At 48.3% G+C, this 24,546-nt stretch overlaps 2 protein-coding genes and 1 long non-coding RNA gene across 4 annotated transcripts; all 3 read left to right on the top strand.

Moving 5' to 3' along the window:
- Window positions 1–918: 918 nt before the first annotated feature.
- On the top strand, window positions 919–4,854 carry HOXC6 (homeobox C6). 2 transcript variants are annotated; one of them, XM_086768874.1, is made up of 2 exons: window positions 919–2,193; window positions 2,957–4,854. In XM_086768874.1, the coding sequence occupies exons 1-2, from the start codon at window positions 1,794–1,796 to the stop codon at window positions 3,292–3,294; spliced, it is 738 nt and encodes a 245-aa protein (XP_086625000.1). In that variant the 5' UTR covers window positions 919–1,793; the 3' UTR covers window positions 3,295–4,854. The 2 variants fall into 2 exon arrangements, with proteins under 2 accessions (XP_086625000.1, XP_086625001.1); XM_086768875.1 differs by having other exon boundaries at window positions 2,981–4,854.
- A 1,582-nt stretch (window positions 4,855–6,436) lies between these two features.
- HOXC5 (homeobox C5) lies at window positions 6,437–8,514 on the top strand. The gene is made up of 2 exons (XM_086768876.1): window positions 6,437–7,042; window positions 7,811–8,514. Exons 1-2 carry the CDS (start codon window positions 6,604–6,606, stop codon window positions 8,023–8,025), a joined length of 654 nt encoding a protein of 217 aa, XP_086625002.1. The 5' UTR covers window positions 6,437–6,603; the 3' UTR covers window positions 8,026–8,514.
- Window positions 8,515–9,182: 668 nt separating this feature from the next.
- LOC147597040 (uncharacterized) lies at window positions 9,183–23,985 on the top strand. The gene is made up of 3 exons (XR_015261281.1): window positions 9,183–9,457; window positions 12,094–12,180; window positions 23,811–23,985. It is a non-coding gene; the product is annotated as an uncharacterized LOC147597040 (long non-coding RNA).
- The last annotated feature ends 561 nt before the right edge of the window (window positions 23,986–24,546 follow it).

Consider the following 24,546-nt stretch of genomic DNA (forward strand, 5'->3'; position numbering starts at 1 on the left):
TTCCCCTAGTGACACTCAGGGGAAGCCTTAACGTTATAGAAGATGAATACACGGGCTTTTTTTTTTTTTTTTTTTTCAGTTGTAGTCTCGTTTATGGTTTTATTGCTACCATTGATTACTTTGCTTTGTTACACAGAGGAAAAAGAGCATAAAATCCGTTGGCATCCGGGTTCCTGTTATAGCTGGGGAAAAAAATATACACACACACCCCCCCAACTCTTCTTTGTCAGCTAAAATCTTTTAGGGATACATCGCTAAAAAAAAGGAATTAAGTCTATTGATGGGGAGCAAGACAAACAAACACTCTTAGTTTCCCATTTGAGTGTGCACCCACAAACCTCCCTCTCCCCAGCCCCCCACACCCTCACGTTTAAAATAAAAACGTGGACACGATGAAGGCTTTAAAAAAAAAAAAAAACAACAAACCACCACCACAACACAGAGGAGGCCAGGGTTTCCCTGCCATAATTGAATTTTTAAATAGCAAGCCAGCAGAATGATAAAGATACCTCCCAATATTTACAGATCAGCAGGTATGTTTTACATTTAAGGGGCAATTTATGGCTCTAGATTGAAATTAAAATTAGATTAGCTGTCTTCATTTCAATTAGTCCTAGGTGCAAACTACCCAGAGAAGATAGAATATAATCCCTACTTTCATCTAACTAAATATTTGCCATAGAAGTTTCCCAATCAGTTGTAAATATCTGCAACTATAAATTGCTGCAAACCCAAACACGAGGTTGCGTCCCCAGCCCAGGCTCCCCATTGCTCTCCAGCACAAACAGAAATCCTCTTTTTTTTTTTTTTTTGGCTGTTGTGGTAGTTGTTGTTGCAAATGTAAATATCCTGTAGCACTGAAAATTAGCAGGGAAACGTTTGAAGGGAGAAATGTCAAAGTAGAGGAGAAATCTAACTTCCAGGCTGATGTGAGTTTGCAATGTTGGGTGTTGCTGTTCTGGATGTCTTTTTTTTTTTTTTTTTCTTCCCCTCCCCTCCCCAAGACACACTTTGGGAAGGCTCTGAAACACGTTATCAGTTCGGAAGTCGCCATGTTTTCCCCCCTCTCTTTATGTAATATTTTCTCATCAGGAACACAACCATTTGATGCCATAATATTGACCAATGCCACATGAGAACAAGAAGGAAAAAAAAAAGGAAAAAAAAAAAAGGAGGGTAATTTATGGCTTAATATTCTGTGGACATCTGAGATTTATTACTGTGAATTCTGAGCTGTTTTATTACAAGATATTAAGCAAACATTTCTTTAAAAAAAAAAAAAAAAGGCAACAAAACACAAGCAACATAACGCACACACACAGACGGTGCTTCCACACCCCAGCGTCCATCAGCAAAAAAAGGGGGGTGAAGCGGGGGGTGGGGGGGTGGAGGAAAAGTTAAGCCTGGCTTAAGATCCCCAGACCCCCCCTCCCTCAAAACCCAGCCCAGCTGCCCCCCCAGCCCCAGCTCCGGGACCCCCCCACCCCCTCCCCACCCCCCATTCCCTCCCCATCCCCTGCACCCCGGGGCTGCGCGGGGGGGTGGGGGGGAGGTCTGGGGGTGCAGGACTTACTTTCCATGCCCACTTAGTTTCAACTGGGGAATCAACAGAAGCAAAAGCAATTTTTTCCCTTTTTGACACCCGCCTCCCCATTGGCTCCCCCCGGGTCAGCTGACTTTGTCATTTTGTCTGTCCTGGAGCAGAGCCTTCCCTATAACAATCTAGTTCAGACTACAAACTGGAGACAGAAATAAATATTAAAGAAATCACCCGGCCAGGTGTAGAGGAGGCTATGAATTCCTATTTCACAAACCCGTCCTTGTCCTGCCATCTCACCAGTGGCCAAGAGGTGCTTCCCAACGTAGCCCTCAATTCCACCGCCTATGACCCTGTCAGGCATTTTTCTACTTATGGAGCAGCCGTTGCTCAAAACCGGATTTATTCTTCTCCTTTTTATTCACCGCAAGATAATGTTGTGTTTAGCTCCAGCCGAGGACCTTATGACTATGGATCTAATGCTTTTTACCAAGAAAAAGACATGCTTTCTAGCTGCAGGCAAAATTCTATGGGACATAACACACAGACATCAATCGCACAGGATTTTACCAGTGACCAAAACAGGAACACTTCGCAAGAACAAAAAACTAGCATTCAGATATACCCATGGATGCAGCGTATGAACTCCCACAGTGGTAAGTTTTACAGCTCGGAGATATAAATTAAATAAACTGAACCATCTTTACGACCTTCTCCCTAGCAGAACAGGCTGAGCGACTTTTTATGGCCCCATAAAAACAATAATATAGCTCCTTCACAGTTGCAGCTACAGGCCTTTTATTTGTTAAGTTGTTGCAAGCAAATATGGCTTGTTATGCTCTTTCTAATTAAAAGACTTCGAGAGTGTAAAATATCTATAATAAAGTGCAGCGAGCTCTGCTCGGGAGTTAAGCACAAAATATTACCGGGGTGAAAAAAAAAAAAAAAAAAAAAAAGAAAATAAGTTTTAATGACGGGTGCGGGAAGTGTGCGGCGGTGGCGGGTTCCCCGCACGAAGTGGGGCTGGGGGAAGATCTCACTTCCCTTCCCCCCACCCCAGCACCCCTAAATCCTCCAATTGGCAGAAATAATGTGGGAAAAAAAAGAGGGGGGGTTAAAAAATAAAAAAAAAAAAAAAAGAAGGAGGGGGGTAGGGAAGCAGCATCCTGGGAGAAAATGACCCGGGAGAAAATGCTGCAGGGTTCATTAAATTAAAAAAAATATATATATATCAAAAATTGAGATATTTGATTTTCTTTTTTTTTTTTTTTTTTAGGGGGGTGCTGGGGAGGGGGCTGGCGGGGGGGGGGGAAGAGGAGTGGGGCGGGCGCAGGGTTGCGCGGTGGCGGATGTCTGTCTGTCCGTCTGTCTGTCCGCCCCCCTCTCCGCGTTTTCCCGGGAGGGGCTGACGATTTTTAGTCTGTTTTGTCTCGGCATCCCTAGGAGTGGGCTACGGGGCCGACCGCCGGCGGGGCCGCCAGATTTATTCCCGTTACCAAACCCTGGAGCTGGAAAAGGAATTTCACTTCAACCGGTACCTGACCCGGCGGAGGCGGATCGAGATCGCCAACGCTCTCTGCCTGACGGAGCGGCAGATCAAAATCTGGTTCCAAAACCGGCGGATGAAATGGAAAAAAGAAAGTAATTTGAGTTCCACCCTCTCCGGGGCGGGGGGGGGAGCGGCCGCAGCCCCCGCCGACAGCTTGGCCAAGGAGGAGAAGCGAGAAGAGACAGAGGAGGAGAAGCAGAAGGAGTGAAAAAGTGACAGCTCGGCGGCAGGACCCCCCCTCCCCGGCCCCCTCCCCCTCCCTATTTATCACTGGCACAATGTTTGGCTACCTAAAAAAAAAAAAAAAATTAATAATAATAATAATAATAGAGGAGGGGAGTAAAAAATAAAGTCTGAGGTGGAAATGTGGACACCCCCCTGCTACCCTCCCCCCAGCTCTCCCCAGTGACCCCCGCACACCCATCTCCTCCATCGCTATTTATCTGACTCGGGATGAGACTGTTTCAAACCCCACACGCCCTTCCTCCTCCTCCTCATCCCTCCGCCCCCCCTCAAAAGAAAAAAAAAAATTAAAAATTGGGCATCCACCCTCCGCTGTGCCGGGTTGGACCCTGCCCAGTCGCTTCTCCTCCTCCCCCCACCCCACCCCGCAGCCAGAGCAATTCTTCCTCCCTTGGTGGGGAGGAAAAAAAAAAAAAAAAAAAAAAAATCTGTTTTCCCTGAGAAAGCTCCCTCCACCCAAATATCGCATTTCCAAGAGCATCCTCCTCGTATTTAAGCAGATACCTGGGCTCATCACCGCATACTACAAACTGTGACAGTTTCTGTGTGAATATTTTTAACTGTGTTTGTGGTACCTGTATTTATATTTATGTTTAGCACTGTAATGTTCCACAGTATAAAGTGAATGGAGTTCTATAGCAGTAGAAAATGAAAAAAAATTAAAATAAAAAAACCCTTGTGTTACACCCTCTCATGTATAAAGGTCATGTCCAGAGGACTATGTTGAGTATTTAATAAAAACTGAATATTATTTTTAAAGTTTATAGAATGGCCTCTGAGCTTCAGTTGAAACCTTTCGTGTTGATAACAGCCTGTTAGAAAGTTCACTTATCTTCTGTGTGTTGTTCCTGAAAATCAGCTCCCTCTCTCCTTTTTCTCCCTCGCTTCGTACCTCTCATTCGAGAGTATTCAAAAAAAAAAAAAAACAAAAAAAAAAAAAAAAAAAAGGGGAAAAACCTACATTTCGCTTTGTCTCCTTGAATAAGTCTTGTTACTGTATTGTTCGGTGGCATCAGGAATCTATGCCATACCTCTCGCTTCATGATTAAAAATGGATTTCCAAAGTTGAAAACAGTATATATTTCTTATTGCACCCTCCTCAGTCAAACACCAGGTCAAAGGTTCTGCTGCTTTCTTATTATTATTTTGATTTAATTTGAGCTCTACGCAGCTGAGAGTCCCCCAGCTCTGCGCAAGGACCCACCACCCTCCCCCCGCCCCCCGCCCCTCGACTCTATTTCGACCCAATAAACCTTTCCGGGGTGGGGGGGGAGTCACTTTTATCCAGAAATTCATCTTTAGGAGGACGGAAATTGTGGATATAACACTGGGAAACAAACCCTGCTGCTGTGGATCGCAAGCTCGGATAACCCATTGCGAAGGCTGGATTAAAAAAAAAAAAACCTGCATTTTTCTCGCTTCTTTGTCACTACTCTGATATTTGATGGGCTGTTCAGTAGGCAGCACTTAGCCAGGGAGGATATTTCCCTGGAAGCAGCTCAGTTGCCTTCAAGTTTGATTTTTTTTTATTTTAATGCAACAACCAGGATTTGGTGTAAAGTGACATCACAAGGAGGAAAAAAAAAAAAAAAAAAAAGCAGCCTGGGGAGGATTTTTCAGCCCAACCTTTGCTCGTCTCCAGCCTGGAATGTGCAGGCGAATTTTGCAAGGCGCAGGAAAGACGGGGAAAAAAAAAAAAAGAAATCTTAAAATGAAAGAAAACAAGGAAACAGCACGGACAAGAAGCGTTTTGCAAGAGGGTGACGACCTGGCCGGGGAGCAGGAGGCTCCCTGGGTGTTAACTGGTCTGAGTTTCCAAAAAAAAAAAAAAAAAGGACAAAAAAAGAAAAAAACCGACATAGAAAAGAGAGGAAAGGCGCCCAGATCTGCAAGGCAAAACCCGCCGAGGGCTGTGGGGGCTCGGAGCTGCCCCTCTCCCACCGCCTCCCCCCTCCCAATCCTGCTCCGGAGCAGAAGGGAGGGCTGGAAATTCAGATTTGGAGGTATTTATTTCCCCTTTGAAGAGAGGGGCTGGTTTTTTCAGCGAGCGGCAGACAAGGAGGATCCAGGCTTCTGCCAGCAATAAATCGCGAAGGAAAGGAGCGGGGGGGGTGGAAAAGGTGGCAGGGGTGTAAACTTCGGCGCATTGGAGGAGCCGACACGCGAGGAGCAGCCCCCGCGCCCCAAAAACTGGGGAAAGGGGCACGTCCTTCCTCCCGCCCCGCCGGCCAGCCTTCACGCCGTCAAAACAAACAAACAAACAAGCAAACAACAAATTAAAAACGATGCGGAGGTAACGCGCCGCGAGCTTCCCCTCCTGGCTGCACCATCGAAGAGAAAAAAAAAAAAAAAAGGAGAGAGTAAAAAAAAAAAAAAAAAAAACTGGATTTTTTTCCGTCTACCAGCTCAGCTGCGATTTTGGGAGAGAAAGCGCGCAAAGGCGCGCGCAAGAGTAAAAAAGGGCACAAACGGACGCAGCCGGGGGCCGGGGCGGGGGGCAGTGCGGTGCCGCGGAGCAGCGCTAGGTGCCGCTGCCGCCCCGCCGCGCGCACCGCCCCGCACCGCCCCCCCGCACCCACCCCCCCCCGGCCCCCTCCGCGGGCGCCCATCAATAACCGGCCCCGGGGGTCACCCCCGCACGGGTGAGTGGCCGGCGCCGTCACGTGGCGCCGCTTAACGCTCCCCCCCCGTATTTGGGCAGCGCTTAGAGGTGGGGGGGGGGGAGGACAGAAGAATCCCCACCTATAAATTCTGCACTTTAGGAGGAACAAAACGCACCCCCCCCCCTTCCCGCACCCCCCACCCCTGAACTTCAAAGGGCCACAAATCACCCTAATCAAAGCGGTCGGGTTAAAAAAAAAAAAGGGGGGGGGGAGGGGAAGTGGGGAAAAAGGGGAAAAAAGGAAGAAAAAAGAGAAAAAAGGGGGGGAAAAGAAGAAAAAAAAAAGATAAAAAAAGGGACAAAAAGAAGAAAAACAAGAGGGGAAAAAGAAGATAAAGAGAGAAAAAGAAGAGAAAAAGAGGGAAAAAGAAGAAAAAAGGGGAAAACAGAAGGAAAAAGAGGGAAGAAAGAAGAAGGGAAAAGGGGAAAAAAGGAGGAGAAAATAAAGAAGGAAATAGGAAAAGAGAATAAACAAAACAAAAAAAAAAGAGGGAGAAGAAGAAGAAAAAAGAGGGAAGAAAAAGAAAAGGGGAGAAAAGAGGAAAAAAATTCCCCTCCCCAAATTTTCTCCCCCCCTTTTTTAATTTATTTTTTTTCCTCCCCTCCTCCGCCATGAGTTCTTACGTCGCCAACCCCTTCTACCAGCAAAGTCCCCCCGTCCCTGCCTATGCCATGCAAAGTTATGGAAATTACGGGAGCGTCCCCGCGGCTCAGCCGCCCCGCGCCCGCGGCTCCGAGCCCCGCACCCCGCTCCCCTCCGGGGCTCCCACTTCCCCGGGCGCTGCTGCGGCCCCCCGAGCCCCCCCCGAGCGCCCTTCCTGCGCGGCCATGGGTTCACCGGGGCACCCTTTGGCCAGAGACGAGCGAGCGTCCCTAAATCCCGGGATTTACACCCAGAAGAGTGCGAACGCGGCGCTGGAGGAGCGATCCCGGAGCGCGGGGGAAATCAAAGCCGAGCCCGTGCCAAGCGCCCAGCAAGGAGGACCCCAACTGCAGCAGCAACCACCTCCCCAAATTTACCCCTGGATGACCAAACTGCACATGAGCCATGGTAAAACTTTCACTTCTTGAATTTTTTTTTTTTTTTGTTTCACAGGATTTTTTTTTTGCCTTGGGTTTTTATAGGCCATACGGGGCAAATAATAAAAAACCTGAGGTCGTAAATTTTACGACTAAGGCATCAATTGCTCGTAAAACTGTCCACTAAAAGGCTTAGAGGCTATATACGCCCAAATTTATGACAGCATAATTGGATCATAGAAACAAAACGTGTATAAAAGGCAATATTCCATTTTTTTGGGAAGGGGGGGTTAAAAATAACTTGAAATACACATGTTCTTTGAGGGTGAGCTTAAAAAAAAAAAAAAAAAGACACCAGAAGCGAAAGGGAGGGAAAGCGTGGAGAGATTTTCCCCCTCCACCTTCCCAGGGTTGAAGAGAGGAGAAAAAAAAAAGAGAGAGAGACAAGATCCCCAAGAAAAGATATTTCCCTCCTTTGTACACTTCCTTATTGTCCGAGAGGAAACAGGTTCCGTCCTGGCTCATCTACATGCGTTTGATCTGGGCTTTGGAAAGGACGGGGGGGGACTTGGGGGGCTGAAGGTGTTGGGGAAATGAAGGATTTCAGGCTGCTCCGCTTCCTACGTGCCCACAGCTCCAGCAAACTTTTGTGTATTCTAGATTTGTAACCGGGTTTCACCATTGAAAATAATAATAATAATAATAAAAAAAATTAAAATCCATCCAGAATTGCTTTGGCTTTTCATGCGGTGTCTTCCTTTTTTTTTTTTTTTTTTAAATTTTATTTTTCCCCCCTCAGAAACGGATGGTAAACGCTCCCGAACCAGCTACACCCGCTACCAAACTCTGGAACTAGAGAAAGAATTTCATTTTAACAGATACCTGACCCGGCGGAGGCGCATTGAGATCGCCAACAACCTCTGCCTGAACGAGAGACAAATCAAAATCTGGTTTCAAAACCGGAGGATGAAGTGGAAGAAAGATTCCAAGTTGAAAAGCAAAGAGGCTCTTTAGGTGGGATTGCAGAAGATGGGGGGTCCCCGCTTTAATTTGTTGGATTGTTTGGGGTTTTTTGGAGGTGTTTGGCTTTTGTTCGGTTTTTTTTTTTTTTTCCATCACTTCTGGTGGAAGCTACCTTGAGGAAACTTGGATTTTCGGGTAGGGAGGGAGGGAGCTGCTGGATGGACTTTGGTCTGTACCCTCACAAATCCCTCAGACAAAGGAGATCTCTAATTAGTATGCAAAAAAAAAAAAAAGAAAAAGGGGAGGTAGAGAGAAAACCAACCATCCTCACTGTCAGCTTCATGGAAAAAAATAGTGTACCGCTCTTTAGGTTGTTACTAAGCGTCCTGACCTGTGCGCTCTTTGAAGAAAAAATTACCAAGAAAAAAAAAACAACACCAAAAAGACTTAAAAAAAATCCGCGAGGTGGCCTGGTCGTGTCGTCTCAGCTCTAAAAATCGCAGTATTCATATGAAAAATGAAAAAAAACAAACAAACAAACAACCCGGGCTGGTGAGGAGGGAAAAAAGGAAAATAAGGGGGGAAAAAACCCCAAACTCAGTGAGTTTTTGAAGTCCCAGCCTTGCTTTCTGCTCGCCCTGGTGGGAGAAGGGAATTTGTTGGGAATTGCCCAGGAAAGATGCTCTGGCACCTCCGCGTTGGCTCTCACAGGGGAAAGAAAAAAAAAAAAAAAGAAAAGCCCCTCGCTGGGGCTCGGAAACCCCCCAAATCCCCTCATAAAACCGCGGGAAGAGGGGCCGGGGGGGTCCCTGCTGTGCGTTCGCGTGGTGTCGTTGGGGCTGGGACGGCACCGTTTTATTATTATTTGCATATAAAAGAAACGAATGGACTTGGGAAGGGGCGAGTGCGGGGCGGGGGTGGGGGGACACCGGTTTGCGCGGCTCCTCCGAAATCTCCGGGCAGGAAAGTGCAGCATGGGGGTGGGTGGGGGGTGGGGAGAAAACCCTTCTGGACTTAATATTATCGTGTATTTATTTGTGGCGTAATTAATGTAGATTTGCCAAATGCTGAGATATCTATTAAAAAAAAAAGCCAAGGCGAACCCCAGTTTGTACATCTCTGTCTAAATCCAGTCCATTGCAGTAATTTCCTTCTTTTTTTTTTTTTCCCCTCCTAATGGTGTACTCGAATTAAATTTATTAGTCCGCGAAAGGGGGATGAAACTTCTATTTTGTCATAGGGAATAAACAGGAAATAATCCAGAAGTTGGCTCGCCGGGCACATATTTCTGTGCTCCTTCCCCGCCTTGGAGCAGCTCGCTGCTCCTCTGCTCCTTTGGCAAAATATTGTGGGTTTCTGGTTTGTTTTGTTTTGTTTTTTTTTTTTTCAATAGTATTATTTATTTCCCAAAATCCCAGCAGATTTCAGGAGGGATGAAGGGATGCTTTAGCTTAGAGCACCCTTCTCCCCCACCCCGAAAAAGGTACGTGCTGCTTTTCCTATTTCCCAGAGCGTGGGGAAAGGGGAAATAAAAGGGTGTTTTTTTTTTTTTTTTTTTTTTTTTAATTTGGTGATGAAGTGCTGGCTGGGCCTTGAGGAAGGTGAGCTGCTCCCTGTCCCAGCTCGGACTTCTTTTTTCTCTTTATTTCTCCCAGGTTTTTCATTCCAGGCTGGTGTCCTGGCCTGGCAGATGGCATTTTAATAGGAATATCGGGTTTAAATGACCTCTCTCTGTTTCTCTCTCCTCCTCCCCCTCTCTCTCTCCAATGTATACTCGGCATAAACCGATTTTACCCCAAAATCCGGCAGCTGCTGCCTCTTGCTGCAAGTTGGGCAGCACCTGGACGCGGGAAGGAGATCCCAGTGCCCGACTGGAGGTGACTGGGATGGGGATGGGAGCGGGGGTGGGGGGCTGCCTGGAGAGGGGGGGGGGGAGCTCCAGGCCCTGCTGACCCCCCCCCCCCAGGGGAGCAGCCCCCAGGGGCGCCTGCATCCCCCTTCTTGGCTTTTTAAATGTATAACTATATATAGCTTTAAAAAATATATGTCTTGTTTTCTGTTTCTGCTAAGGTTTTAAACATATATATTATTTTATACCTCTGCTAAGATTTTAATATACATATTATTTCCTGTCTCTGCTAAGATTTAAAGAAAAATATGTGTGTATATGTTATTTTCTGTCTCTCCTGAGTCAGAGGGGCCCAGTGGCTCTGCCCCCGGGGTGGACCCACGCCTTCCACAGCGTGTCCGTACATCCCGGGGGCCAACACCTCGGTCCATATGGATTTCTCCATCCCCACAGCCCATATGGCACAGGCGCTGAGGCGAAAAACAAGAAGGAGGGAAAAAAAAAAAAAAAAAAGAAGAAAAAACCCCGAACCCCTTCGTGGCGGGTGTCTACGTGCCCTCCCCCACGCGCTTTCCACCCACAGAAGGGTCGAGTGGGCGCAACCCTCCCTCCCCTCCCCAAACCCACTTGTGCCCCCCCATCCACGCGTGTATTTGCATAGGGCTCGAGCCGTGTTTTCGCCTGCAGAGGGTCCCAGACACGCGGGGGGAGTGAGCTCCCCCCCGGGCCTCGCCAGCCCTTTCCAGAGGAAAACAAACGCCGGGAGAAGCCAAAAAAGCTCCATAAAACTTTATAGGATTTCCTTTACACACGGGAAACAAGGGAACAATTTCCTGAACCTGGGAAAAAACAAAAGTTTCCCCGCAGCAGCGGCTCCGGCCGCCCGGAGGGGCACAATGGGCTCAAATCGGGCATCGCCCGGGGCTGTTAAACCCTTCTTCTTTTCTCTGCTGGCTGTTTATTCGCGGGTGTTGGGTCCTGGCTGCAGAGATATTTAATTTTCCTGTCGTTTATCAATCAGCGGACTATTTTTTTCTTTTTTTTTTTTTTCTGTCTCCGCTGTCATTTCCCGGTCGGTTTGGAGTGAAATACTGCAAAGCCAAGCAGGGCTCGCCCCCCATATTTATTTCTTGCCCCGTAAGACGGGGCTTGGGGTGATCCCAGGAAGGCTGGGAGGGCTCGGTAGAGATTCCAATTTATTTTTTTTTTTTCTCCTCTCGGTTTTTATCTTTTCCCCATGCTGTGTAAACCTATTGACTGGTTATTCAGGCACAAACCCCTCTTGGCGTGTACTGGTAATTGCTCGTTATTCCGTTCAATTTTCTCTTAAGCAATGTCTTCCCCTCTCTCCCCGGGATCATTGCGGCGTCTCTGGGTTATTGTATTTTATTCCGATTACATTCTTACATTTCGCACTCCAACATCACCTTTTCCTCTCGCTTTTAACCGGGAAGCTGTCAAGGTGGCGGGGCTTTGTCAAGGCAAGGGTTAACTAGCTCCCAGACCACGCGTGTTTCAGCTGCGCCAAGGGAAAAAAAAAAAAGCAACAAAAAAAAAAAAAACCACCACCAACAACAAACCAACCCAAACATCCCCAAAAAAAACACTTTAAAGTTCAAACTTTGCCATTTCCACCCTGAGGAGCGGAGTGCAGCTGCTTATGATTAATTATTGGCTTCCGCCCCGGGGAGGGGGGGGTCTCTGCACCCCCACCCCTTCTTCTTCGGGGGGCATTTTTGGGGGGACTGCTGGGTGTTTGGTGGGTGTTGTTGCTGGTGCTGTCTGAATGAGATTTGCTTTTTTTTTTTTTCTTTCTTTCAATTATTTCCCCTCTCGGCTGCTCAATCCCTTCCCAAAGGCTCAAGAAGGAAATAGAAAAGGACTTACCTCGCCCCGGCAGCCGTGGCAACCCCGTGAGAACTTAAAATGGCCCAAAAACAACAAACGAGCCAAAGTTCCTCCTTTTTTTTTTATATATATATATAAGTATAATCCAGGAGTTTTTTGTTTTTTTTCTTTTTTAATATATATAAAAAAGCAAAGCTCTTTTACTTTCACCGAGAACATTAGCAGAAATACTCATGCCTTCTACGTGAATTTAGTAGTTTAAAACTTTTGAAGGTTATTTATGTGGATGGCCCTAAGCAAAAGCCCTGAATGGCTCTCAGGGAAGCACGTGATGTCATTAAACTAAGTTTTATGGTTTGGGGGAGCTGACAAACCCACAATATATTTACATCATATATAATCTTAACTGTCCACCACCGCAGCTGCTAGAGCTGTTTAACGCCGGGACAGCGGGAGCGGGCTCAGTGCGGAGCGCGGCGGCTGCGGGGCTCCCGGAGCGGCACCTCCCCGTAAGTTTTTCTTCTTCCTCAATTTCTTTTCTTTTTTTTTTTTTTTTTTTAAACATATTTTCGCCCTTTTCATTTTTATCACGGCTCTAGGGATGGCGAAAGGTTTTGAAAATGCCCTTGCACTGCGTGGGAAAGGGGATGAGGAATTTTTATCTATTTTTTATTTTTTTTTTACTGAGGGGGGAAGGTTGAACTGGAATGTGAGTTTTGCAAAGGGGCGAGCTGCAGAAGAGGAGCTTATCTGGCAGGAATCACAGCTCCAACCCCCCCATCTCACATCCCCAGGGCTTCTGGAGAGGAGATAAGGCCAAAGAAAGTCCCCATCTTACTGGTTTGGCAGGCAACCCCCCCCCTCCCCAACTCCAGGTATCCCTGAAGTTTCAACCCCATGCTGGAGTTTTGGAGTAGGGGGGGAGAGATTTATTTGTGGTTGAGGGGAGAGCTGAGTTTGCAAAGAGAGGGGGGAAAAGGGAAATAAATTAAAACAACAACAACAACAACAACAACAAAAGATAGGAAAATAGAATTATTCTGCGCTGGGAGGAGCGTGGAGGGGCGGGCGGGGCCGGCGCAGGTGTGCGGAGGGAGGGGTCGCTGAGCGGCACGCGTGGGGAGGGGCCCACGCAAGGAAGGGGAGGCTCTGTGAAGAGATTGGGCCCCCGTGGGGAATGTTTGGTGAAGTGCGGGGTTGTCACGCGTGGAGGTGGGGCATGTGTGGCAGCTGGGGAGCCCCTCCTGGGCACCCCTTGGGGTGCTGGGACCCCCACCCCGGGGGGGCCCTTTGGGGCCAAACCTCCCCGAGGAGCCAAAGTGGAGGGGGGGGGAGAGGTGGCCTCACTCCCTGCTCCCCACCCCGGGGTGCCCCCCAAGAAGGGAGGGGTCCCACGGAAAGCAATGGGGCACCCCTCCCCACCCCCTCCCAGACAATGGCTGGGCCCCCGTTGTTCTCGGGGATAGGGGGGGAGATGCTTTGTGCCCCCCCCCTCCTGCAAGGCCTCATCCTCTAGGCCTGGCATTTGCGGGGGATGCACGGTGGGGGGGGGGGCACGTGTGTTGTATTTGGGGAGGGGGCAGTGCAGGCCGCAGGTTCCCGGCGTGGTAGGAGCTGTCTGGAGGGGTTTCTACCTGGGAGTGCACATGCACACCCATGCACTCTCACAAGCACACGTGCAAACACGAACACCTGCACACGCGTGTGTGCAGAGGCAGGCATGGATCTGCACAGGCAGAGAGGCACCAGCACCCGTGCACGCACATGCAAGTGTGCACACGCGCACCTATGACTGCACACACGCAAGCACGCCTCTGCGTGTGCACACACGTGCGCACACGTGCTCAGAAGGGCCTGCGTGTGCCCCTCGCATGAGTGCTTGTGCGTATGCAAGGCCTTGCACACACATGAACACCCATGTACCATGCATGCAATCTCTCCTGTGGGTGGTGGCTCTGTGGTTGATTGGGGGGAGGCTCTGTGCTTGCTGAGTGGGTTCTGAGGGCGCTGGGGGGGCTTTCTGGGTGCCGGGGGACTCTGGGGGTCCCAAGGGGCTCTGGGAGTGCTGGGAGGGTTCTGGGGGTGCTAAGCTTCCCCCAACAGCTCCCTCGCAGGGATGTGGCCCCCCCCCCCCCGCTCTTTTTCAGACAGGGCTGGAACCCACCTCTGCACCTCAGGGACAGCCACTCTCCACCCAGAGGGGGGGGACAGGGCTGCCCCCCCGCTCTGCAGGCGCAGCTTTTTGGGGATAGGATGGGTTTCAGCGATTTGGGGTGGGGCTGCTCTCTGCAGAGGACTTGAGAGCCCCCCCCGCCCCTTGCCGCCCCCTTTTTGCACCAGGGCTGGGGGCTGCACAAACCAATGTGGAGGCATATTGGGGAGGGGGGGGGGTTAGTCTCCATCATGGAGATGGAGAATAATTTTTGCCCCCCAATTCCGCTGGGAAAGTGTGTGTGTGTGTGTCTCCCCCTCGGGGGCAGATCCATCTGCCTGAACCCTATAGGGCTCTGTAGGGTTCTATAGGGCTCCACCGTGGGGGTGCGAGGGTCTATAAAAAAATAGCATCGGAAATAATCAGTATTTTCTTTACACACCCCCCCCCACACACACACACGTGTGGGACAAGGCCGCTGCCCCCGAGTCAGGGCTCTCCGTTGGGGGTGGGTCCCCGGGGTCTCAGTATCCTGTTCTCGCCCCCCTCCTCCACGCAATCTGGCTGGGTGCTGTGGGATAGAAAGGGGAAAAATGCTAAAAATCCGAGTTATTGCCTTTTTTTTTTTTTTTAAGCGGGCGTTAATAGTGGGAAAATGTGCTGGGGGGGGATGAATAAATAAAATCGCCAAAACCTACTCCAAGCCTGGGGAGCTGGGAACATGCAGGAGTTGGGGGGATCCAGGAGCTCTCTGATTCCCCCTGTCCCCCCCACCATGACCCCAACAACCCACGGAAAGCCCTCGCGAGACTCGAATTAAAAAAAAAAAAAAAAAAAAAAAGTGCTCTGGGATAACATGAAGTCGCTCACAACCTGGGAGCATCCAAAGGAAAGAGGGGATTTTGGGGGGGAGCGGTGCCCCCAGCTTCACCAGGGGGTGAAGAGGCAAGCGGGCATGCTCTCCCACGCGTGTCCACGCCAACTGTGGCAGAAACACGAGTGTTTCCCAGATTTGGGGGGGGGGGGAGAAGGTTTTTTTTTTGCTTCCGACGTGAAACTGTTCTTTTTTTTCCCTGTGACCTCGAATTTCCCACCTCTTCCTCTCGGTGATGGGGGTGGGGGGAGGTCATGAAAAATAAATGCCGGGTTGGAGACATTTCTTCCGGATATTTGGGGATTTTCGCTTAAATATCAGTTAATTTGAGTTCAGATGCCGCTCCCGTTTCCGTGTGCGAAAGAGAGAGCTTCCAGCTGCCTGCGGTGTGAATTACGGGATTGGGAAAAAAAAAAAAAAAAAAAAAAGACAGCGTTCCTAAGAAATCCCCCGTCCTAGTAGCAAGCAAAATAATTTTCTGCGTAATTGGACAGGGGAAAGGAAAAAAAAAAAAGTCTGGGGAATGTAATTTCCTCGCACGCAGCTGGGAAAAAAAAAATGAGTTATTGGAAGGGGGGTGAGAGGATGGAGGAAATCCGGCTGAAATAGGTGCAGCCCGATGTTTCCATCCCATCATCTGGGTTTTTTTTTTCTTTTTTCTTTTTTTTTTCTTTTTCTCCCCGAGGTGAGGAAGAGTTTCTAACCATCATCTCCCATTCTCCCCCCAGCAGCCCGCCTGTCCCCGCAGATCCTATTGATGGATTGATTTTATTGATTTATTATCCGCGCCTCAAAGCGTGTTTCTATCAAATGATGTTTTGATCTGGGTTTTCCCGGTCAAGAGTTGAATCCCGAGTTATCGATTCCCCCCCCCCCCTTTTTTTTTTTTTTTTTCTTCACGGAGAGGGACTTATTTGCGATTTTTCTCTCGCCTGGCAGACACGATCCCTTTTCCCAGCAGAGAGCTGGGAATATCCATCCTCCCCGTCCACTTTCCCTGTTTAGGAAGGAAGGGATGAAAGAAAATAAACACACCAGTTACTTTCCCTCCGCCACATCCTTTATATCTCTTTATCCCAACTCTCCTTAGGGGGAAAAAGGGGAAAGCCACACGGTTTGGCCAGACATGAAATAAAACCCCATTTTATTTCCACCTACATACAATTTATTTGCTGTTTGTTTTTTTTTTTTTCCCTGTTCTGCTGTATTTGTGCCCATATTTATATTATACGCGTGGATCAGTGTGGATAAATATATATATTTATATACGTGCAGTCCGTGGGAGAGCGTGCACACAGACACGCACACTTGTGTAAACAGACACAGATATATTTAAATGTTTTCTTGGCACTTAGCGGATTCCTCTGATTCCCTCTCAGCAGTAAAATAATCACCAGCGAAGGGGGAGCGGCTACTGTTGACCTCGGTTTTTATTCGCGTCCAGGGCAGGATTTGGGAGTTTGCTGGAGTTTGGGTGAGGGCAGCGGCTGCTCGCTTGCAAAAAAAAAAAAAAAAGAAACTTTATTTCCTGTAGGTTTAGGAAACGTAAATAAATACAACTCGGAGGGAGGCAGCAGGGTATAACACTGATTTTATTTATTTTGTATTTTATTTTATTTTCAAGACGCCCGCTCCTCTCGTCCCGCCGCGGTGGCTCCCAGTCCGGGAGGGGGGGTGGGTCGTGCCCAGGGAGGGGGGTGAAGGCAGCGGGGGGGAGCTGCCAGCCCCCCAAAACCCGCAAACCGCAGCTGGGGTCTCCTCTGCCGCGAACACACCTCTGTCCCTGGTTCAATTTTTTCTGCTACTCTTCCTCTTTTTTTTTTTTCCCCACTTTTCTGCTTCCCCCCCCTTTTTTCTTCCTTCCTTTTTTCTTTCCTTTTTTTCTTTCCTCTTTCTTTCCTTTTTTCTTTCCTTCTTTCTCTCAATGTTTTTCCTTCTTTCTCTCCATTTTTTCCTTCTTTCTCTCAATTTTTTCCTTCTTTCTCTCCTTTGTTCTTTCCTTCTTTCTCTCCTTTTCTCCTTTTCTGCCTTCTCTCTTCCCATCTCTCTCTCTCCAGCTCTTTTTCTTGCCACATTTCTCTCATTCTCTCTTTTTCTAGACACCTTGTCTTTCTTTCTCTCTTCTCCTTGTTATCCCCCCACCCCTACAAAACTCTGCTTTTCCACCCCAAACCGAAGGCACACCCCCCCCCCGGGCGAAAACCAGAGCAGCCCCTTGGCAATCCTGGGGGGGGTTGTGTGTGGTTCCCCCCCCTCCTCATTTTTCCCCATTCACTTCTTCCTGTGTTTTTTTTTGAGACCCCCTCACCCTGACCCTCCGCGTGGACCTTGGTGGGGGGGGGCGACACATAGCTCTGGGGGGAGACACAGCTTCTGCAGAGCTCAACCTCCCTCTCCTTTGGGGGGGACCACACCGTCCCTCTGTCAGAGCCCCCACCAAGGGCTTTGCGGGCTGAGCTTGATGAGTTTCTGTAATTAACGACGAGATATCTCCTGTGTGTCCTCCCGCCAGTGCCACCCCCCCCCCCGAGCCCTTCGCCCTTCAGCACCCACCAAAACAGCGCCCTTCGCCAAAATGCCCCCTAAATTTGCGATGTAATCCAAAAACCAGCCCCCCCAGTGCCTGCAACCCCCCGTCCCCGATGCTGAGAGAGATTTTTGGGGAGCGATGAGGGGGCTTCTCTGCTTTCCCTTTCCCACCTGAGGGAGTTTCTTCTCCCTCTGGATTTTTTTTTTTTGGGGGGGGGTGGGGGAACGCCACTTGGGTGCTTGCTCTTGTGCGTGTCCACGCGTGTCCTGCTTGAAGAAAAATCCTTTTTTTTCCCCCCTGCTGTTTTCCTTTCTCTCCTTTCCGAGGCGGAATAAAACCCTTTTTGCGTGTTGGGAAAGGGGAAAATATTTACCTGCAGAGTGGAGCTGACACCTTACATCTGTGTCCGCTCCTCTTCGGTACCTGGCTCTTGTCGGAATTAATTCTCTGAAATATGGTGGCGAAACAGAAAGCTTTAAAAAATAGGCTGGGGCCGGAGCGCGTGGGTCATGTGCAAGGGGAGAAGTGGAGGATGAACAAATCTATATTTTATGGAAGGCATGCGGCGCCGCGCCAGCGCCTGATTCTTCACTTAAAGCCACAAACGCGAGGCTTGGGGTCAAATTTGGGGCTTCAAAGAAGATTTTGGGGAGCTGCGGCGACGCTCACCGTGTCCTCGGGGCGAAGGGCTGCTTTCCTTCTTTTTTCTTTTTTTTTTTTTTTTTTCCTCCCCTAAAAATCAGCTCACCTTTCCCACATTTCCCACCAAATCTGAAGGACCGGGAGCACCCTTGCTTTGGGAAAAGGCAATTTTTCCCCCTGAATCTCTACGGCCCGGGCCAGAGGACTGTGATTTTTTTTTCCCCCTCATTTTTTTCTTCCCTTTTTATATATTTTTCTTTTTTTTTTTCCCCCTTTTTTCTTTTTTTTTTCCTTTTTTTTTTTTTTTTTTTTTTTTCCCCGGGGAGGCAGGCGATCTCTTATCAGGCCGGGATTGATGCTAGCGGCCTGCTTCTCTATATCATCCTCGCGGCTCCTCTTGTTCCAGCCCGGCTCCCTTTGCTCCCGGGGCCGTGAGTGATGACTCCCGCAGCTCCCCACGCCGCCAGCATCCTAATGGCCCCGCCGAGGGTGGGGACACCCTCTCCCCCCATTTGGCTAAGACGAAATTTTAGGGAAACCCCCCCAAAAAAACCCCAAGGCTCACCCTTCCTCAGCCCCTGTTGCTGGAAGCCCCCGCGGAAGCCACGAAACGTTTTATTAAAAGGTTTTGATGGATTCGCCTTGGGGATTAACTAAGATAATAGTTTATTGCACTGCGAAAGATTAAACTGAAAGTACCCTAGTGAAAAAAAAAAATAAATAAGCATTAAAAGGAGCGGGGAGCGCCTTTCCTAGCGTTAAATCTCTTTTTTTTTCCCCACCCAAACAAGGCTCCCTCGGGGTCCGGGGTGTCCGCGCCGCCTTCCCAGGCCGTTATAATAATAATTATTATTATGATTGCAATTATTATTAAGATTTAAATACATGTGATGGCTCGGCCAAGCGGGTCGCCGGGCTGCGGGTGCGGAGGGGACACCCCCCGCCCCACTTTCCCTGGCTGGCTGCGAGCTGCGAGGGCTGGGGCTGCGCACAGGAGCGCGGAGCTGCGCGCATCCGGGCCAGGCCGGGTTGAAGAAGCGCGTTTCCCCCTTGAAAGAGAGAGTTTTAAACCCGAACCGGCTGCGGGGCTGGGGATGCTGCCTGGCCCCCACTCCCACTCGTGTCACACCCTGCGCGTCTCGTCCGCTTCTCCATCCCGCTTTTCCTCGACCTGCCTCCAGAGGAAGGGACACCCAGGGGAATGTTAATAACGGGAGGGGGTGTTGATCTGAGGTTTTCGGCACCCCCGGGGGTCGAGGGGCTCAGGGATGAGTTTGCTCAGAGCCACGCTGCCACGTGAACACCGTGGGGTGGGGGAAAGAGGGTTTTCTGCGTGGTTTCGGACTGCTTTTTGCTTAGGAAGTGCTGGCTCGCGTCCCCCGAGGCCCCACTCGGGATTGATTTTTAATTGCCAAGGGTGTTAAAAAGGGATGAAAGCAGCTCGCCTTCGCTCAGGAGGATCCAAAATGCACCAAAAAGAGGGAGTTTTCTCTCATTTCGTCCCCTTCCACCCCATTTCGGTGCCAGGCCAGGGACTCTGCATCCCTGCAAGTGAGGGCTGAGGCAGCAGCGGGTCAGGGCTCCCCCCTCCTCAAATTCCGGGGTATAACCCTCTCAGCTGGGGCTGGATTCACTTTCTGGGGAAGAAAAAAAAAAAAGAACAACAACCAAAAAAAAAAAACCCCTTACTTTTTATCCTCTGTTCCTACACAGAAACTTTTTTCCCCTGCACTTCTCCCCGGCCCAAGCCATCGAGAAGGGCTGGGGATCGTGGAGTGGATTTGCAACCCGAGATTGTCCGGGGGGGGGGGGGCGGGATATGATGTTAATTATGAATATTGCCATCCTGGAGGCAGATTTCCACGGGGTGAGAGCAGCAAGCACCGCTCCCACCTCAGCTCTCCCCAACGCGAGGGACCAGCCCCAGATTTGTGCCTGTTCCCACCCCACACAAAACCAGCTGCGTACTTTCTCCTGCAACTTTCACTTTCTCTCCCCCCCCCTCCCCAAAACACGCCCTTTCCCAATACAAGCCCAATGTTTTCTTTTCAACTTAACCCAGGGTTCAGTGATTATCCGGTGGGTCAGCAGAAGTAGGCTTTGTCTGCGAAAAAAAAAGTCAAGGAGAAATCTCAGCTCCTGTACATCCGTCACTGAACAGCATCCTCTGCCTGCCTCTGCCCCCCCGCTCCGATAAACCCCCCCCACACAACTCAAATAAATATTTTAAGCCCGAAAGAAAATGGCTCTGAATTAAACAAAAAAAGAGAAACCCCCCCAAGGCCAGCAAAGCAGGGGAGAACCCAGATGGGGTCACACCAACCAGGACGACCCAGCACAGAAATTAAAAACCCCGGGAAGAAAATTGAGGGGGGTGGGGGGGGTGGTGGTGGTGGTGGTTATTGCTCATGTCTTGAAGGGTTGGTTTGCTGGGGGAGCAGAGCTGCGGGATAAAGCTGGGACTGCCCGGGCCTGCTCAACCGCAGAAGTTGGAGAGGGGAGAGGTGTAGCTTGATTGTTGGTGCTTTTGGTTTGTTCTGAAGAAAATATTTATAAAAAGGAAAGGAGAGGGGGGAAAAGGAAAAAGGAAAAAGGAAAAAGGAAAGAAAAAAAAAGAGAAAAGAGAGAAAAAAGAAAAAGTGTGAAAAATAAAAAAAAAAAAAGAAGGAAAAAAAACAGGAAAAAAATAAAAAAATAAAAACAAACAAACAAAACCGTGTGCTTCCTACCAAGCAGCAAGTTTCACTCTTGCTGGGCTCCCCACTCCGCCGAGTCCCGAGGAGTTCCCGGGCTGAAGCGCCAGCGCCAATTAAATTAGAAATAAAATAGCAGATATCTCTAGCACAGGAAAACCTCGGCTCAGAGGGGGCTTCGCTCAAACCAGATTATTTTAAATTTTTTTTTCCACATACCCCCCCCTCCATCCCTTCCCCTTTTGGAGAGGCAGAGCGGGGCAGAGCGGGAGGTGAGAGGAACAAAAACCAACAATTTCTCCAGCATAAAAATGAAACATCAAATTAGTTTGCCTCTGGGCTTCATTTTTCCCCTTCTACATTATAACTAGTTATTGAACTCGCTAGAAGATCTAAAGGCCATTTGTGAGGAGAGAAATTTCAATGGAGTTCCCCCATCAATAACTCCTTGGCAGTGACCTATTGGATCAAGTCAAACAGTTGAGGTGAAATTCAGGTCACGCTGTCTAACCAATATTAAAATGCGCCCACTTTTTAAAAAGCCACTTTCAACGAGATTTGAAGAAAATTGAATTCCTGGGTGGGGTGAGAAAGAAGGGGGGGGGGGGGAGAGGGAAAGATGGAGAAACTGGTTTGCATATTTTATTTTATCTTTTTTTTTTTTTTTACTTCTTTCGCAAACAAGAGGGATTCATCTTTAATACGTTAAAATGAAGGGATAAATATTTACATTATTAGTTTCTTTGAGAGGAAAGAGGCTCGGAAGAAAAATGTGAAGGCTAGGACTTTGGGTGACAGGCTTCGCTTATTAAAATCGTTTTAGGCCGATTCATTACTTTTACTGACAACAGATTTAAGAAAAAAAAAATCAATTAAACATTTGCATATTTCTTTGCATAAATTAGACCCTGTCTATTTGCATTAGGAAGGGACAAAAAGGAGATGTCCTCTTTGCGCTCACCGCTTTCAAGTTGGTAGGGGGAAAAAAATGAAAAGGTAATTAATTACGTGTCATTGCCTATGGCAGAGAGAACTCAACTATTAAAAAAAATAAAATAAAATATATAGATATGTAGACATAGAGGTTGTTCAGTTCTCCTAGCGCTGATTGTGCAATAATCACCTTAAAATAAGGCAGGAATCCAACTCCTCTCCAAAATCGCTGCCCCCCTCCCGCCTCTCCAGGAGGCAGAGTTCACCCACCGCGAGCTTTTTCCCCGCTTTTCCCATTATTATTAAACACGGGATAACAAACCCCCAGTAGATAGGTACTTCATTTTTTTCTGGAAAGCACAGATTGCTAATGGGCTGAGGTACAGGTTACCAAACGGTCAGTATGGTAATAGCCAACACAATGAATCCGGAGAGACAATGCATACTTATTTTTCTTCAGTACTGTCAAAAAAAAAAGGCGCTTTGTACTTAAAAACATCCCCGCGACGGCACCCACATCTATATTTCGCAGCCCTCATCCAAAGCAGGAGAAGGAATTAAAGCCCAAAATAAGATTTTTAATTTTTTCCCCCTTTTTTTCTTTTTTTTTTTCCTTTTTTTTTTTTTTTTTTTTTCCCCGCCGAGGTGCTGCGTTTCTCTGGGTTTTGTCCCTCTCGAAGTGTTTCTCGCCACGGTTGTGCTGGTGGGGGGACGAGGGATGGAGAGCGGTGGGAGGGCTGCTTTATAGACAAAAGAGCCAGATTCTTGTACAACTATTCTTCACACGTCCCTGCAGACTTATTTTACAGCGGGGAGGGGAAAAAAAAAAAAAAAGAGGGGGGATTAAATAAATAAAAACCCCCAACACTTCAGCAAGAGGCACAGCTCTAAACTCCAGTTAAAAAGCAAAGTGTGGGGGGGACACACACGTTAATCCACAAGCAACAAAAAGGGGAAAATAAGATTTTTTTTGGTGCATTTGTAAGAAATTCGGGGAAAATTTTTTTTTTTTTAATTTATATGTAAGAAACCCGAGGGCAGCCCCCTCAAACACCCAGAGGGGATGAAGGGAGGTGGGGAAGAGAGTCCTCAAAAATAGAGAAATTTGGGTGGGAGTGGGGGGTGGGGGCTGCAGAGGGTGCAAATAAAGTTGCGTTTCCCCCCTTGAAAAAGCGAGAGAGCCCAGAGCCGCCCAGTTTGTGACCTTCACGCCTTGAATTTTTTTAATGCTTTGATTGCTGCCGTTTTGTTTCGTGCTTTATTTTCCTTTTTTTTTTTTTTAATTTATTTTTATTTTAACACCCAGCCTTACGAGGACTACCTGTGGATATTTATTTATTCTGCTGGTGCTTATTGAAAACCATCTATTCGGAGGGGGGGGGGGCGGGCAAAGGATGTGCGTAGGTAAAAATTACTTTATTAACTCTCCATCTTTATTCAATATTCCCTCAGCCTTGGAATAAAGTTGTTGCATCAGTCTGAACCATAAATGTCAAAGCCCTGCCTGAGTCTGAGGTGTTTGGGCAGAATGAAGTATAGCTGGAGAAAGGGAATTTATTGGATATATTTAAATCAATGTTTTGGGTTCCGGAATATATTTCTATTCATGTCTTTTTTTTTTTTTCTCCCTCCCCCCCCCCCAACCTCGCAGCTGCAATCCTCCCCCATTCCCTCCTCATCCTCGCAACCTTGCTGGGAAGAGCGAGGGTTTTACCTTCTAGAGGTACATTTATAGGCGTTTCTATGTGGAATCCCGGGATTTACAACTTTAGGAAGGAGCAGGCTCTGCCGCTGCACGGGGCCAGCAATTAGCGAAGCCCTGCAAATGAGCAGCCAATAAACCACCCCACACAAAAAAAAAAAAAAAAAAAAAAAAAAAAAAAAAGAGAGAAAACGACTCATTCCACGTCCCAGTGCCCAAATTCCACCCCCCCCGCCCCCAAGTCTCCTATATGTACCCTGTAGACTCGAATTTGTGTGAGCGTCTCCCAGTCACAAATTCGTTTCTAGGGGAATATATGGGCGATGCCAGAGCCTTGGAAAGTTCGCCTTTCCTTTAATTGCAGCGCTCCTCATTAAAGCCTCAAACCCCGCTGATGTCATTTGCCAAAGGTGGGTTTAGTCCAAAAAAAAAAAAAAAAAAAAAAAAAAGGCGGCGTTTGCTATTTGCCAGGGCTTGTTAATTAATAATAATCGCAATTAAAAAAAAAAAAAAGGGTAAAAAACAAAATCACCGCGATGATCGGGGTGTGTGTGTGTGTGTGGGGGGGTGATAATAATCAAAATAAAATCCCATTACGACTTTTCCTCTCCAGAAGAAACAGCAGCCACCGCAAACACAACTCTCCGCCAAGAGCACAAAGAGCCCCGACCATTTCGCGGTGACTGATTTATGGCGTTTTACAACCCCATAAAAAGCTGTAACAACCAGCCAAAAGCCTTCGACACCGCTGGCACATTTAGTCTAATAAATAAAACATAAACAGTTAACTTTATGTGTCACTTTTATTGTTATCAAGTAAAATATGGCAATGCCCTGCAAGCTATGATTTTCAGCTATAATTGTTATCAAGCACAAGGAGGGGATACCCCACCTCCCGCCTCGGCCCCTCTCTTTAGGAGATTAAAAAAAATAATAATAATAAAATAAAAATAATAAAGCTTCAGCTGAGGGAGCTGAAACCCTCCCAAAACCCTGACACCCGTTTGCAGCTCCCCGACCTGCGCCGGGGAGGTGGGAGCCATTTTTAACGCCTCCCTCCAGCTTTGCCCCCCAAATTTTATATAAATAGAGATAAATATATATTTATAGGCAGCAGGCCTCTCGCAGGGGGAGGCCAAGGCTTGCAGCGAAGGCCAAGCGGCCTGGGAGCCGTGCACACGCGTGGGCGCGTGACCTCGTGGGTGCGGTACCGCAGCGGCCAGGGAAAAGCAGGGTGCTCCCCCCCCCCAAAAAAAAATCAAACCCCCCAAATTCTGCTCTGCTCCCAAAGGCCAGGGCTAAAACAAAGCGGGGGCAGTTTGGGCAGCCAAAGGGGGGTCCCCACTGCC

Source organism: Chlamydotis macqueenii, chromosome 29 (genome assembly GCF_036417535.1).
Source record: "Chlamydotis macqueenii isolate bChlMac1 chromosome 29, bChlMac1.mat, whole genome shotgun sequence".
Classification (NCBI taxonomy): domain Eukaryota; kingdom Metazoa; phylum Chordata; class Aves; order Otidiformes; family Otididae; genus Chlamydotis; species Chlamydotis macqueenii.

Excerpts from the sequence above, each read along its gene's own strand:
- HOXC6 (XM_086768874.1), top strand. The coding sequence starts at position 1,794 with ATGAATTCCTATTTCACAAACCCGTCCTTGTCCTGCCATCTCACCAGT. Across the intron at positions 2,194-2,956 it reads GCGTATGAACTCCCACAGTG|TCTGTTTTGTCTCGGCATCC; the intron begins GTAAGTTTTACA and ends GACGATTTTTAG.
- HOXC5 (XM_086768876.1), top strand. The coding sequence starts at position 6,604 with ATGAGTTCTTACGTCGCCAACCCCTTCTACCAGCAAAGTCCCCCCGTC. Across the intron at positions 7,043-7,810 it reads CAAACTGCACATGAGCCATG|AAACGGATGGTAAACGCTCC; the intron begins GTAAAACTTTCA and ends TTCCCCCCTCAG.